At 44.0% G+C, this 13284-nt stretch overlaps 1 protein-coding gene across 1 annotated transcript in view; it reads left to right on the forward strand.

Annotated features, from left to right (window-relative positions):
* The window catches only part of wasf1 (WASP family member 1), a 59756-nt gene that overhangs the window by 38064 nt on the left and 8408 nt on the right, over positions 1-13284 (forward strand). Inside the window, exons 4-5 of the mRNA XM_071512102.1 lie at positions 2717-2870; positions 7163-7280. Of these exons, the coding sequence (XP_071368203.1) occupies positions 2717-2870; positions 7163-7280 (272 nt within the window). The remainder of the gene's footprint in view (positions 1-2716; positions 2871-7162; positions 7281-13284) is intronic.

Here is a 13284-nt window from a genome sequence, read left to right on the forward strand (position 1 = left end):
AAAGAACAGTTAGGAAAAAAGCCTGCTTATAGAAGTGAGTTTTAAGAAGGGATTTGAAGGACAAAACTGAGCTCACCAGCCTGCTGTCCGTGGGCAGAGGATGGGAGCGAGCGAAAAGAGAATTGCCCCACAGGGATCAATAAAGCATCACAAAAGCACCACTTTAATGTGCATATCCTCTTTCCCATATCTTCCTCCTCTACTTGCTCTAATTTCCTCTCAACTTTGACAAAAAAAATACTTCTACTTCTCTCCCCAGATATTTTTTTGTATTTGTTTTCCTGGACAAAAATCAGCTTCTTCTTCTGTCCTTAGATTTTATTTTGTATTTATTTTGCTGGCCCTTCAAGTCTTACATGTCAATCAACTTATGGTCACAGGAATACTGTCAGGGCGCTCTGATCATTGGTTGTAATGTTGGTGATGTAGGACTTGAAGCTTATTCCATTGCACACATTGTAAGTCGCTTTGGATACGAGCATGAGCTAAATCCTTAAAGCTGACACATGCAGCATTAGTAAATCATGACCACATACATTTTGGGAATAATTGAATAATTACCGAAAGCATACAAGACTATTGCCGAGAAGATTGGCAGCCTCTACCGGCCTCTACACTGCATTTTACATTGCGTGCCACCGGGCCAGATTTTTTGGGAAATCTACTGGATTGCACCAGGGTTCATCTTAATTCATCTAAATTTTAACACCAGCACTAACAATATCACTGGTGTGAGCTAGAGGGTACCAATCATCTTGACCATGGTCTCATTTGTTTACTGTCAGTATTATTAGATATATTGATATTTAAAAAGACATTCCCTTCAGTTTCAGTTTATTTCTGTTGACCAGACAGTCATGATCCTGAAAGGGACGCCTGTAGGGAATGACGGAAAGTGGCCCTCAGCAGTCAGTCCCCAATGACTTGGAAGTGCCATTACTAGAGCTGTTAGGCCATGAGTCCCTTGGCAAATGTGTGTATAGGTGTGTGTGTGTGTGTGTATGTGTGTCTGCGCTCTCTATATGGCTGCTAGAGTTTCTCCCTCATGTCATCAGCTGTCTGTGAAGTCCTTTGCGTCTAACGCACCCTCTGGCTCTGCTCAGGTTACTGAACTTCTCTCATGGGATACCTCTCTCACTGTCTTTCTATTTCTATATTTTATTATCGCTCTCTTTCTCTCGCTATTCCATCCCTTCCTCCCTCTCTTCATTTGCATCGTCTCCTCACTGTTCCCATGTTTGTTTTAAATTCTCACTCATTTCCCATCCTCTTCTCACCGTTTCCTTGTCGGTCTTCCTCGTGATTGTTTCACTGTTCTACTTTCTTATGTCAACTCTGCCTCTCTTTATTTTACTGTTAACACCTCTTTTATCTCTTTCTCTCTTTGTTTTTCATTTCCCTTCCTCTACTGTGTCCATGCCAATTGTGTTATCTGCCTCCCTCTCTCTGGTCTCCCCTCTCTCTCCCAGAGCGTTACTTTTCAGTCTTTGGCTTGCTGATAGTGTTTGTTAATAGTGAGACTTCAGTGCCTTAGGCGGCTGGCCCTCCATTACAGAGAGAGTCTGTGGAAGTCATTACCCGGACTTTACCTCGACAATGTAGAACATCGTATTGGAGTAGCTTGTCAAACTGTGGCCTTTGTACAGTAAAGTGGTTTTATTTGTCTCATTTAGTAAGAATAGGTCCAGATGACGTTGTGATGACTCAATTGGTAGACTGTTTTGTTAACATTGTTTGGGTTAAGGGAGTTCCACTTCTGCCTTGGGTTAGAGTTTAGTGTTGGATTAAAGAGTCTGTCAAATTGTATTGTGCAGCATGGTAGAAGGGTTAAAAACAGAGGGCTACAACAATGCTTTATCTGTATGCCACATGATATTCTCATCTGTAACTAAAACAGTGGACTTTTCCAGTCTTCCCTTGGGCAGGAATAAAGTGTATCCACTTGTCATTCCCTCATGCATAATTCAGATCTGATTGCAACTCTCTGGGTTTCTTCCCAAGACTTGCCGTTTCTACTTGGCCCTGCCAGATTGAGGGTTAGCAATCGTCTGGTTGTTTTTCTCCTCCTCTCAGCAATTTCTCAAGGCTGTTTTTCTGAAAGCTTCGACCGTGCAGCATCGATTTTCCCCTGTTATTCTTCTGCCCTCCCAAAATGTCAGATGTTTCTGTATGAAAGAAGGGCAATTATTCTCACAGCCTCTGACAAACGACCCTAGCCTAGCCTAGCCCATTTTAGCCTTCATGTGTGGATTTGCTTTGGGGGAAATTGAAATTAGCCAATTAGGAAAACAATAGAGCATTAGCCCAAGGGTGGATGACAATGCTTTCAGATGGGTTTAATGTTCCTTAATGCTAATTGTGACTGTTTGAGTGATGATGTCAATGTCGATTTTGATGATGATAATGATGAGATGGAGCCAAATGTTAATTATTATGTTCATCACAGAGATGGAGATAAAAAGAGAGTGTGTGTATGTGTGTGTGTGTGTGTGTGTGTGTGCGTGCATGCAAATGCATATCTGAACATGATTTTTTTGGTAAAGTAAAGCCAAAGAAAGAAGGCTGATAGCTGTCTTTGTCTATCACACACTAGGCACAGATACATGTTTCTCAAATTTTCACACCGAACCTGGCTCAATAACCATAACTCTCTCACACTCCATCCTTCCCTGCCTCCCTCTTCTCCTTTCTCTCCGTCCCTCCGTCCCTTCCCCAGTGTCTCTTCAGGACATTACCATGAGGAAGGCGTTCAGGAGCTCCACTATCCAGGACCAGCAGTTGTTTGACCGGCAGACGCTGCCCGTCCCGTTGCAGGAGACCTTCCAGACCTGCGAGCAGCCACCGCCCCTCAACATCCTCACACCCTACAGGTCCGAACCCAGGCTGTTTGACTTACTTCTCAGTATTGAAGGAATTTGAATGTAGGGCTGCACAGTTAATTGAAAATACAATATCAAAATCACATTATTGACAACTGCGAGTTTCGCAATGTAAGCGGCTGCTGTTTTTTTTCTCTGAGGAAAATATGTCCCAAACAGTTTCCTAAACAAGGGGTTTTTGTGCTGTGCAGAATCCCTGGCCTACTAATTAAGTTGCACGTCATTGAAAATCCTTAATGTTTACTGTAAGCAAATCCTAAGCATTAGCATCCAACTACCCCACCCTTGAATGGGATTTTATGGCATTTTTTAAAGTGCTGAAAAAGACATTATGTAGAAAAATCACATTTATCTCAATTGCAATATTCAGCTAAAAATCTTAATATGGCTCAGTAATAGAAAAGTCAGATTTAATTTTGATGAAGATTTAATCTTCTTTTCCCCTCGAATGTAGCAATTTTGTTTAGCCTGGCATGATGTTAGCCATGTCGACCTTTTATATATTTGTCTGTTTCCGCAGTCAGCAGTCTGGTAAATAGTAAGAATTAATACATTCATTTGTATTGTTTTGTCGGGCATAAAGAGAGACTGATAGCACCGCTTGCACATTAGCACAAAAGTATCTGAATGGCTTGTGCAGAATGCAGACAGAGAATTATGGCTGTTCTTGTGGCCCCTTCAGGATCATAGAAGCTCTGCCTGCCTGCATAAAAACACTTATTAACTCATGGTAACACACAGAAAATAGAAAATGTAACCCAAGCTAGGGTAGCTGTAGCCTTAAATGGATACAAAGCTTGTCCGACTCAGCTCAGGATTGATTGTGTGTGGGTAAGTGCTCAATCTTGTGTGTGTGTTTGTGCATGTGTGCGTGCGTGTTTGTTTGCATATGGACCCCTTGTTTGTGCGCCTTCCAGAGCATCCGAATGTGTTAGTGCATCATTATTGATGTGTCTGTGCCTCTTCACACCAGGCATCTCCACTGGCTGTTAGTTCAGGCTGCGGGCCGGGGCGAGCAGAGCAATAGAGGGAGTCAGCTGAAGATGAATGATCCATGAAAAGCTCCGCTAGCCACCACTCCCACCCTTTTATTTTTCTGCCTTCTCACCCCGCTGCTTTCTGGCTTCCATTTCTTTCCCTCGCTGTTATTTTATTCCTCCACCACCAACATCCAACAAGGCCCGTCTCCAACTAATACCGCCGTCCTGCCCGGGCCAGTCGGAGATGGCTGCAGGCCAAACGACTTCCCGTCTTTTTTGTGTGTGTGTGTGAACAATAGACACACAAACATGCACACACACACACTGGAAGGAGACAGGTGCAGGTGTACCCCGTGGTTTTTAAATCCGTCGTGGGTGTGTATTTAACCGCTGTGTCTCGGCCTTGACATGGCCTAGACCGGCTGAGAGGCAGGTGTTGGTGTCTGGCTGCTTGACTCTATTTTCTGACCCCGGCCCAGGCTACAGACTCTAAATGCGCGGCTTTGTGTCTGGCCGGAGGCTACACATCAGCTGTTGTTGAGACTGAGAGGTTTAAGGCAGCTGAAAGTGCAGTATTGGACATAGAACAGTATGTACTTTGGTAGATTAAAGGTCAGAGAAAATGGCTTGTGACTGGAAGATCGCTGGTTCAAATCCCCACACTGGCGGGGAAAGTGACCAATAGAGTTGCTCAGTTGCCAGTAGTAGAAGACTGTGGCTCTACTACAGTGTGTGTGTGTGTGTGCGTGTGTGAGATAAAGAGAGGTACATGGCAGGTGTGAATTTGTGTGTGCTGGAAAATCATCCCTGGATAAATAAAGGTAAAAAAAAAACGGCATACTCCTCACATCAGGGGTTCTCTTTCAGCCCGGGACCCACATGAGTTTTAGTTCCCGTCCCGTTGTTTTAAGTCTTGAATGAATCCCAGAGCATTTAATTCTGCCGCACTGAATATATCCTGATGCTTGGAAATGGGAAACCTGGCATGGCTGGCTCTGAGGTGATTTGTTCATAAGCACTGAGTGGCTGGCTGGGACCGTTGCTGGCAGTGATTTCATACTCGTGATTCATAATTCATATTACTCTGCCTTTATCTTGATCTTTAGACTCGCTCGCCCATTCATTCTCTTTCTCCCTCTCTTTCTCCCCCTCGCTGCGCTCCTCTCTTATCCTCCACTCTCCACACCTGTCCTCTCTTCTTTTTTCCTCTCCTCACCTCGCCTCTCTTCTTTTTTCCTCTCCTCTCCTCTCCTCTCCTCTCCTCTCCTCTCCTCTCCTCTCCTCTCCCTTCCTCTCCTCTCCTCTCCTCTCCTCTCCTCTCCTTGCTGCACATCACACCAGGAGGCGGCCTGGGACACCTCCCCAGGCTGTTATTCTTCAGATCCACCCTGAGCACAGCTGCTGCTCTCACCCCCACTCTCTCTCTCTCTCTCACTCACACACACACACCTCAAATATACAGAGAGAGAATATCATGCATAATGATTTACACAAACAGACATGCACATACTCCCCGCCCCCCACACACACACACACACACCCGACACACTCGCGCGCTGCCTCTCACTCCACCTCTGCCTTATCCTACTGTTGAACTCTATTTTCTTCCCTTTGTTGTGTTGCATATCATTAAACTTTCCCCCCTGCTTTTTGAAGCCTTTCCTTTTCATGCTGTGTCTCCTTGCTCTTAATTGTTTCTCACAGCATGGCCCACACTGGGTTAAGCCAACTATGAGTAAGTTCAAGTTAGAGTGCAAAGTAGCATCTCTGCCATTGAATCGTACGCATGTGCCAAGAACGGCTTTGTTATGAGTTTGAATTTTACTATCACTTGGTACATTATGCTGTTTAAGACGCCCTTCAACTCTGTCACTACTAAGATGAATGAGCCAATCACAGATTAAAGAGAGAGATTTTGGGTCATTACTGTTACCTTGCTCTTTGGCAGGATAACCAGCACCAGCCACCTGGCATCAGTGTTAATCAGGTCACATTTAGAAATATGAATTGGCAAATCACATCTTGGCATGATTGCTGTATTGAAAGTGGAACCAAACTGCTGAAATAGTGCTGCTGCACATAGAAAACATATTGTTATTGAGTAGTTCTGTGACTTGGATTCTTGCACCTTATCACACTTTGATTACTTGTGTTGTCCAGTTGTATTTTAGTGCTGCATACTGTAAATTAGGTCTTAGTAGATCCTGGATCCTGATGAACAGATTAAATTTCAGTTTTAATCTTTTTATAACCGCAGATGGTCCCAAGGCTGCGGACTCAGACAGCCCGTCCATCATACTTCCATAAATTGATCGCTTGATAATGAACGAGATGGTAGAGAAAGAGTTATGGAGACAGATACCGAGTGAGAGAGCAAGAAGGGAAGAGAGAGAGACATCAGGCTGGCAATTTACGAGGCTTATTCCCACATTGATATCATATGACATTTCCGGCCAGCCTGTGTGGGCATTTGTCTATGATAATCAGTTGCCTTGTCAGGGGGGCCTTTGAAGTGATAACTACCTCGGTCTGTCAGGAGTCTTTTTGTTTCCCGTCCTGTCGTCATGGCGCTGGTCCCGCAGCGACCACCAACCACAAAGTCCTGTCTACTGAAGGCGAAGAAAACAGAAAGGAGGGGAGTTAAGAGGGAATGGATGGTGATGTAGGACATAAGCAATGAGTCATGACACGTAGTAAACAGAGATGATTTCATAAAGGAGAGCAGACAAAGGCAGGAAAGGGCGGGGCACAGGAAAAGAAGAATGGTTGTTCTCACTCTCCATTTTTCAGGGATTCCCATATTCTTCTCATAAAAATAATGTAAAATAAAGAGAAAAATACCTTATAGTAGCAGTTTAGCTTTTCCGGCCCCTTGCCCTTCTCTCGCTATCCTTCGTTCGCTGTATTAGTAGTAAGTACAAAATGTTGTACTGCTGCTTGAAATAAAGGAGACGTCACATGGATAAATGGTTGAAGGGGAAAACAAGTGAAATTAAGTTTAAAGTTGGTATTCTCCAAAGGTCAAGACGTTTTCCAAAAATTTCAGATTTCTGAAATTTATGATTCTTTTATGCTTTTATGAGCTCTCAAGATCAAGAAAATTGCAATCTTATTACATCATGGAATTGTATTGCCTGAGATTTATAAGAGCTCGCCCAGACAAAACTCAACAACTGACTAAAAACCTTGGGAAATTTTAGGAAAAATATTACCACTTCTCAGAATAAAATAAAATTAAACCCTGTTGAAAGCCTATGTAATGATCCGACTGAGCTTCCTTTGTTCCTTTTCATCCTCCTCCAGGGACGACGGGAAGGAGGGTCTCAAGTTCTACACCAACCCCTCCTACTTTTTTGACCTGTGGAGGGAGAAGATGCTGCAGGACACAGAAGACAAGAGGAAGGAGAGGAGGAAACAGAAGGTAAGGCTGGACCCTCATTGGCCCACAGCAGCGGCAGTCACCACGTTGCTGTCTTTTCATTGGATGATCGGGGGTGGCGTCGTCGGCCCTGTGGTTGCTGTAATAGGTCTGCGGCAGGGTAGCGGTGGCGAGTGATTTAAAGGAAGGATGTGGGTACATGAACACACACACACACACTTCCACACTGAGGTTAATGAGGCTCTGTGGAGGAGGAAGACATGAGGTGAGCGTGAACAAGAGGCGCCCTGTAACCTCAGCAATTATATTGATCCATTGTTCCTGCTTGGATCAGACTCAAATGACAGTCAGGGTGTTCCACTGATACACAGGCCTGGCATCATATCATATAGTCTAATGCATTAATTAGCCGGCACACACACACGCTAATCAACTCTTCCTCCAGTCAGTCTTCTTCGTTCTGAGTTGTCTGGTTATTAAATCTAATTAATGGGAGCATCTGCTCTTCGCTTGCCCCCGCTTTTCACTGCGTGTCGCCTCTTTGCCTCTATACACACCAGCACATACACACAGCCTCGTAAGGGAGGTTTGTGTACACACACAATCTCACGAGCGCTGCTTGTGTATCCTGGCTTTTTATACACACACACACACAAATTAAATGAGGAAGCGCTTGCACAGCCGTAGAAAGCCTCTCCGCCCCACAAACTCTAGGTTACAGAGCGTCGAGCCCCTTCTTAGATGGAGGGGTCTACCACCCCGAGCACCAGGGGCCCAGTGGGGCTCTAATCAGCACCAGCTTGCGTTTCCATGCGTGGGAAGCAGGGCGTGTCCCATACTCTGACCCCTCACAGCCAATCAAAGCCTTTTGCAGTCATGTCACCAGCCAATGAGGAATATAATTTCCCACTGAGGTTTCCTCTGTATGACGAGGATATAATTTGTCGGTTATGGGGTTTTTAATGGTTGTGAGTATGGCATGTGTGTCACAGAGTTGTTTAGCCAAGAGAGGATTTGGTTGGGAGGATGAAGAGAATCACTGTGGGAGTAAAATTAGGGATATTTAGATGTTTCTCTTCTATAGATCTGTATTCACCAGCTCCATAATAGCATAATAAACATACCTAGGATTTTTTTTTTTTTTAAAGTAAAATGAAATCCACACATGGACATTTCGTGCGTAGGCAAAAGCCTCAATTGCCACAGTAGATGGACCTCATTTGCTTAAGAGGGTTAGGTTGATACGAATGTAGCTGAAGCTCTATCCAGTGAGTTCACTCTAATGAAAGCCCCGGGTGGCCTCATCTCGTAAAGCCTTATTCATTTCCTTCTCCACCACACTGGCAGCTGGACAGACCCCATGGAAAGGCCCAGAAGACATTCAGGGAAACCAGGATGGATTAGAGGAATTACACACACATATTTGTCGGTTTGAGTTACCATCATGGCGGATAAATGGCCCGTACGAGGATCAGGGCAAATACAGTGTAGAGAGTTTATGTGTGTGTTTGTGGAATGCGTGCAGAATCTGCCATTGAAAGAGTTAGTAATGGGAATATTGGAGTTACACACACACATACACATTGGTGATGTTAAGTTTAGTCTGTCTGAGCGTAAAGCATTGATGTTCATTGAGTGGTGCATCCTCTTAATATGCCTCTCAGCCATAGCATTCCGTGTGTGTGTGTGTGTGTGTGTGTGTGTGTGTGTGTGTGTGTAAATGTGTAGTTATAAATAAGAAAATTAAGGAAAGAGGGGAGCAAGTGCTTTGCTTTATTATCAGACCATTAGAAAGTTACAAATATAATCTTTTGCTTCTGACTACATTTTTCTTAATGATAGTTTTTAACAGTTTTAGTATTCTACACACACACACACATGCACAGACAAATTCTTGAAAGTCAAAATCTACCATGCGGCTACAGTGTGTGGGACCTGATAGGCCATGCCAGCTGTCAGTCAGTGTGAAGGACACTATCAGAGACAGACAGTGTTCCAGCTTCCTCTCTGTCTTTCTCTCTCTCCTCCCTAGTGTCAATCAATCTTCACTCTTACTTCTTCTCTCCTGCACATCTCGCCTTTCTTTTTACAGAAATAAAACTGTACATACACTGGACACAAAAAAAAAAATAATAATAAAAATAAAAATATAACAAAAATCCAAACGGTACACTCAAGAAAACAATGTGTAGCAGTGCAGATTTCTACACAACAATACACAGGTTTAGTAATCAGACAATAAGGTGCTTCAGGTAAAGGACAAGTTCTTGGCATGGCCAATAAATGGAGACCAGGTCTCGTCAAATTTCCATTGTGTACCTGACCTTTTCAGGTTTTAGTGAAGACATCACCTCCTGAATCCACTGAATTAAGGAAGGGGGTTTTGGGTGAAAAACAGCCATCAGTGGGTTTGGGTCTTTCCACATAGGAAAGACAAAGTTTCAAATATTGAATCCCAGGGTGTGACAGGACCAGACCATATGACCCAGGGAGCCTGGAGTAAAGTGACAACCAGGCCATTCAAGACTAATGTTTTACACAGAAAGAAGTATGTATATGTGAAATACTTCCTCTTCCTCAATAGTTCTTCTGGGATTTCTTTGCTTAGGTCGAGTTCCCAATCTGCCTGGGTGTTATCCCGTTTAAGGGGGTCACTGTTTGGACTGTATCATATACTATAGAGATTAGATCTCTGTTGTAGGGAATAAGATTAAGATTAAGAACAGTATATGGAGGATTAGGGAATGAAGAAAACTGTTTAGAACCAAAGCTGCATGCCTGAAGATATGTGAAAAAGTGAGATCAGGGAACATTATGCTCCCTGATGTGTCGAATGATATGAATGTTTCATCGTTAAAAAGATTGTTTTAAAAAAGACCAACCCACGTCTGTGCCAGAATAAAAATGTGGAATCTGAAGGTGGAAAGAGGTGGTTAAAGGAAAGAGGAGAGAAACTACTTACGCTTTTAAAACCAAAATGTCTTTTGAACTGAGACCATATTTTAATTGAATTCTGCACTACTAAAATTTGGAAACTGGCGCTCAAAGGAAGAGGGGCAGTTAGCAGAGATATAGAAATGGGGGAGGCTGGAACATAATGCCATTTTCGACCCAGGCGGGTTTCCTCCTCAGAAAAAGTGATGATTCAGTATGCAAGCTTTGATATATTCACTGACCAATAATAATATAAAAAGCTGGGCAAATCCAACCCTCCTTCTGAAGCCAAGAATGCTTTTGCAAGAAAGCGAGACGTGCAAGAATCCCTGCATGTCTCTCTTTATCCTCTACCGCATCTCTCGCTTGCTCTCTCTCCATCTTCTTACTGAGTCAGATTACTAATAGTTGACTCTCTCTCTCTCACACACACACACACACACACACACACACACACACACACACACACACAACACCACACACAGGCACACAGATTAGTAGCCAGTGATAAATGGAAAGCAGCACAGGGCAGAGGGGAGGGAAACGAAACCTGCAGTGTCTTAATCTCATTAGCTCCTGTGTTAGCATCACTCTCAGTGGATTAGTACTAGACTGTGTGGTGAGCCAGTCGGTGAGTGAGAGAGATGCAGTTCAGGAAAGACAAGGACCAGAAGCACAGTAGAAAGAGAAAGAGAGAGATAGAGAGAAAATTGGCATCAGAGGGGAAAAGGAGAAAGAAAGAGAGCATAACTGCCTCTCTGTGAGATCAGTATGTGAGTCCAGTCCACACCGGGTTTGTCTCTAGTGTCTGGATCCCCTGTGGAGACTCTCCTTCGGCTCTGCCTCTCCTCCTCACTCATTATCGGGCTCATATGCATCCTAATGGAATACACTGACATTTGAATTTCAGCTTATTTTCTCCTATCTCATATACTTGTCCCAGTGCAGGGAAATATTTTCTGTATTTGTCCTACCCTAAAAATGGCTCGTTAGCATTGCTAGCAGTCCTCATTAAAACCAGCGGGAGCCCCTAGTTGCAAGCTAATGAGCCAGCTTGATTAACTGAAGGGCCAGTATAGAAACTTTTCCCCACATTGTCACAAGTGGCTGGTGAAGAAAAATAGGCAGCTAAATTCCAAAATGTCAAAGTATCAGGTGACTACAAGAGCTTAAGTTTGCAATGGCGGTGTCTGGTGTAATGGATAGGGAGCTGTGAAAGACCAGCTGGTCCACAGCTCCGTTCAGACCATTTGCCAGGATGGGTTGAGCGACACATACTGTATGAAGGTTGCATAAGCTACAGTCTTAAATAATATATTTAGGCCTATATACTATCTATAGTAACGTGGACTGTGTGTGTGTGCTTATTGCGTATTTTGTACAGTCAAACAATAGCCATTTTTTACCATTTGCTTAATGATAACTTTGGAAAAAAGTCAATGCTCTCTATCCATTTGAGTCATCCAAGGATACGTCTCAAAAAGCCACTTTAAAGACCATAAGAGGACATTTCTCTCTGCACCCTCATCCCAAACACATAAAAGTAAACACAGAGCACCCATAACTACCCCCATTATTACTGCTTTCAGACACAAGTTTACAGTGTCGAGTTACGACCCCCCTCCCCTGCCTCCGCAAAAGTATCCAATCCCTTTACCCCCCTTGCCGCGGTTGCCATGGCAACTGCTCAGGTCCATTCAAGAGATCGAGACAGCGGGCTTGAAGCAGCGAGACGCAGAGACGGACCGGGACTGACACCCCCAACCAGGGCCCTGCTACGGGCCACAGCAGCTGCACACATCACAGCCTGTTCCACTGTCAACACAGACACTGGGCTTTTTGTCCGTCACCAGGCACAGCTCACCGCTCGGCTTTCTGTTCAAGATATTTGGGCTGGGAAAAGATATTGGGAGAAAGGGTGTAGTTTTGGTTCGACTTGAACTTCATTGCTCCTCCACAAACATTAATGTCTTACACCCAGACTTCTGATACTGCGGTGGACAGTCGGAGTGTTGGAGCTGAATATCAACAACTGATATCCTCCACTGCTCAGGTGCTGTGATGCACATACTGATATAGGGAGGGAAAATGGATTTAATGTAAAAACTTTGACCTTTTATCTTGATGCTTTGGCACTATTGGGCTCAACTTCCGTGCCAGCAAAGCATATTGAATTGCACTGAACTGGAAAACCAAATGTATCGTAGTGTAAAAAGCCATGTTTACAAGAGCCTAGTGCAATGGAACATGTTCATAAAGTATGTTAGCCCGCCTGGTCCAAGCCACAATACAGCATGCACTACACTGCCTTTTGGTTTAAGTCCTGTTTCAGACTAAATAGAGAACCAGTTGTGAAATTTCTTTTTTTTTTCTGCTTAAATAACACCTTTGTACACATGAGGATTGTTAAGTGTGCTTAGAGTGATGTAGATGATATGCAAACACCTTATTAAAGCAGAGATTTGCATTTCAGCAAAGAAAATTATTCACTAAAGTGGCTTTGTATTTCCCTCCTTGATTCTTCACTGGTAGATAAAAGTGAAAAACATCAGCTTGGTATACACAGGATTAGCTAGCAACAGAACCATGACAGCCGTTTGAAGCTATATCACCTGAAGTTTGGATTGTACCTAGACATCAGAGGACAGCACTTTCTTCCATGTCATTGCCGTCATTTTTACATACTTGCCAGCGTATGGATGCTTTGCCCCAAGGGACAGGTATGAGGAAAGTAATGACGTCAAACCAAGACGCTGTCACACCACATTCAGACGGTCCCATATGACGGATGCTCTCCAACAAGCCGAGAGAGTGGACCGGATGCTGCCTCTGCGCACTTAAGGATCTCCTTCTTTAACTCTGTTTCTCTCTCTTCCCCCCTTCTTTTGTTCCCGTCCTCTATTGTGAACTCTGGTCTCTATTGTGTCTAACTGTGCAGCTGGAAATGCCTTATCTTATGTGTCCGGAGGGCCTTGTAAGAGTCCCCTCTGAAACCCCTCCTCCCTTCCTCACCCTCCCAGAGGTAAGACCTTCTCCCCCCAAAACCCCTCCACTGGACCCCCACAACCCTTGGGTTAGCCTGCTGCCCCCCTATCCCACTCTCTGCACCCCT

Source organism: Centroberyx affinis, unplaced genomic scaffold, assembly GCF_046629955.1.
Source record: "Centroberyx affinis isolate AG114_WGS23_722 - 3 ecotype Tasmania unplaced genomic scaffold, CSIRO-AGI_Caff_v1 ptg006088l_1, whole genome shotgun sequence".
NCBI lineage: Eukaryota > Metazoa > Chordata > Actinopteri > Beryciformes > Berycidae > Centroberyx > Centroberyx affinis.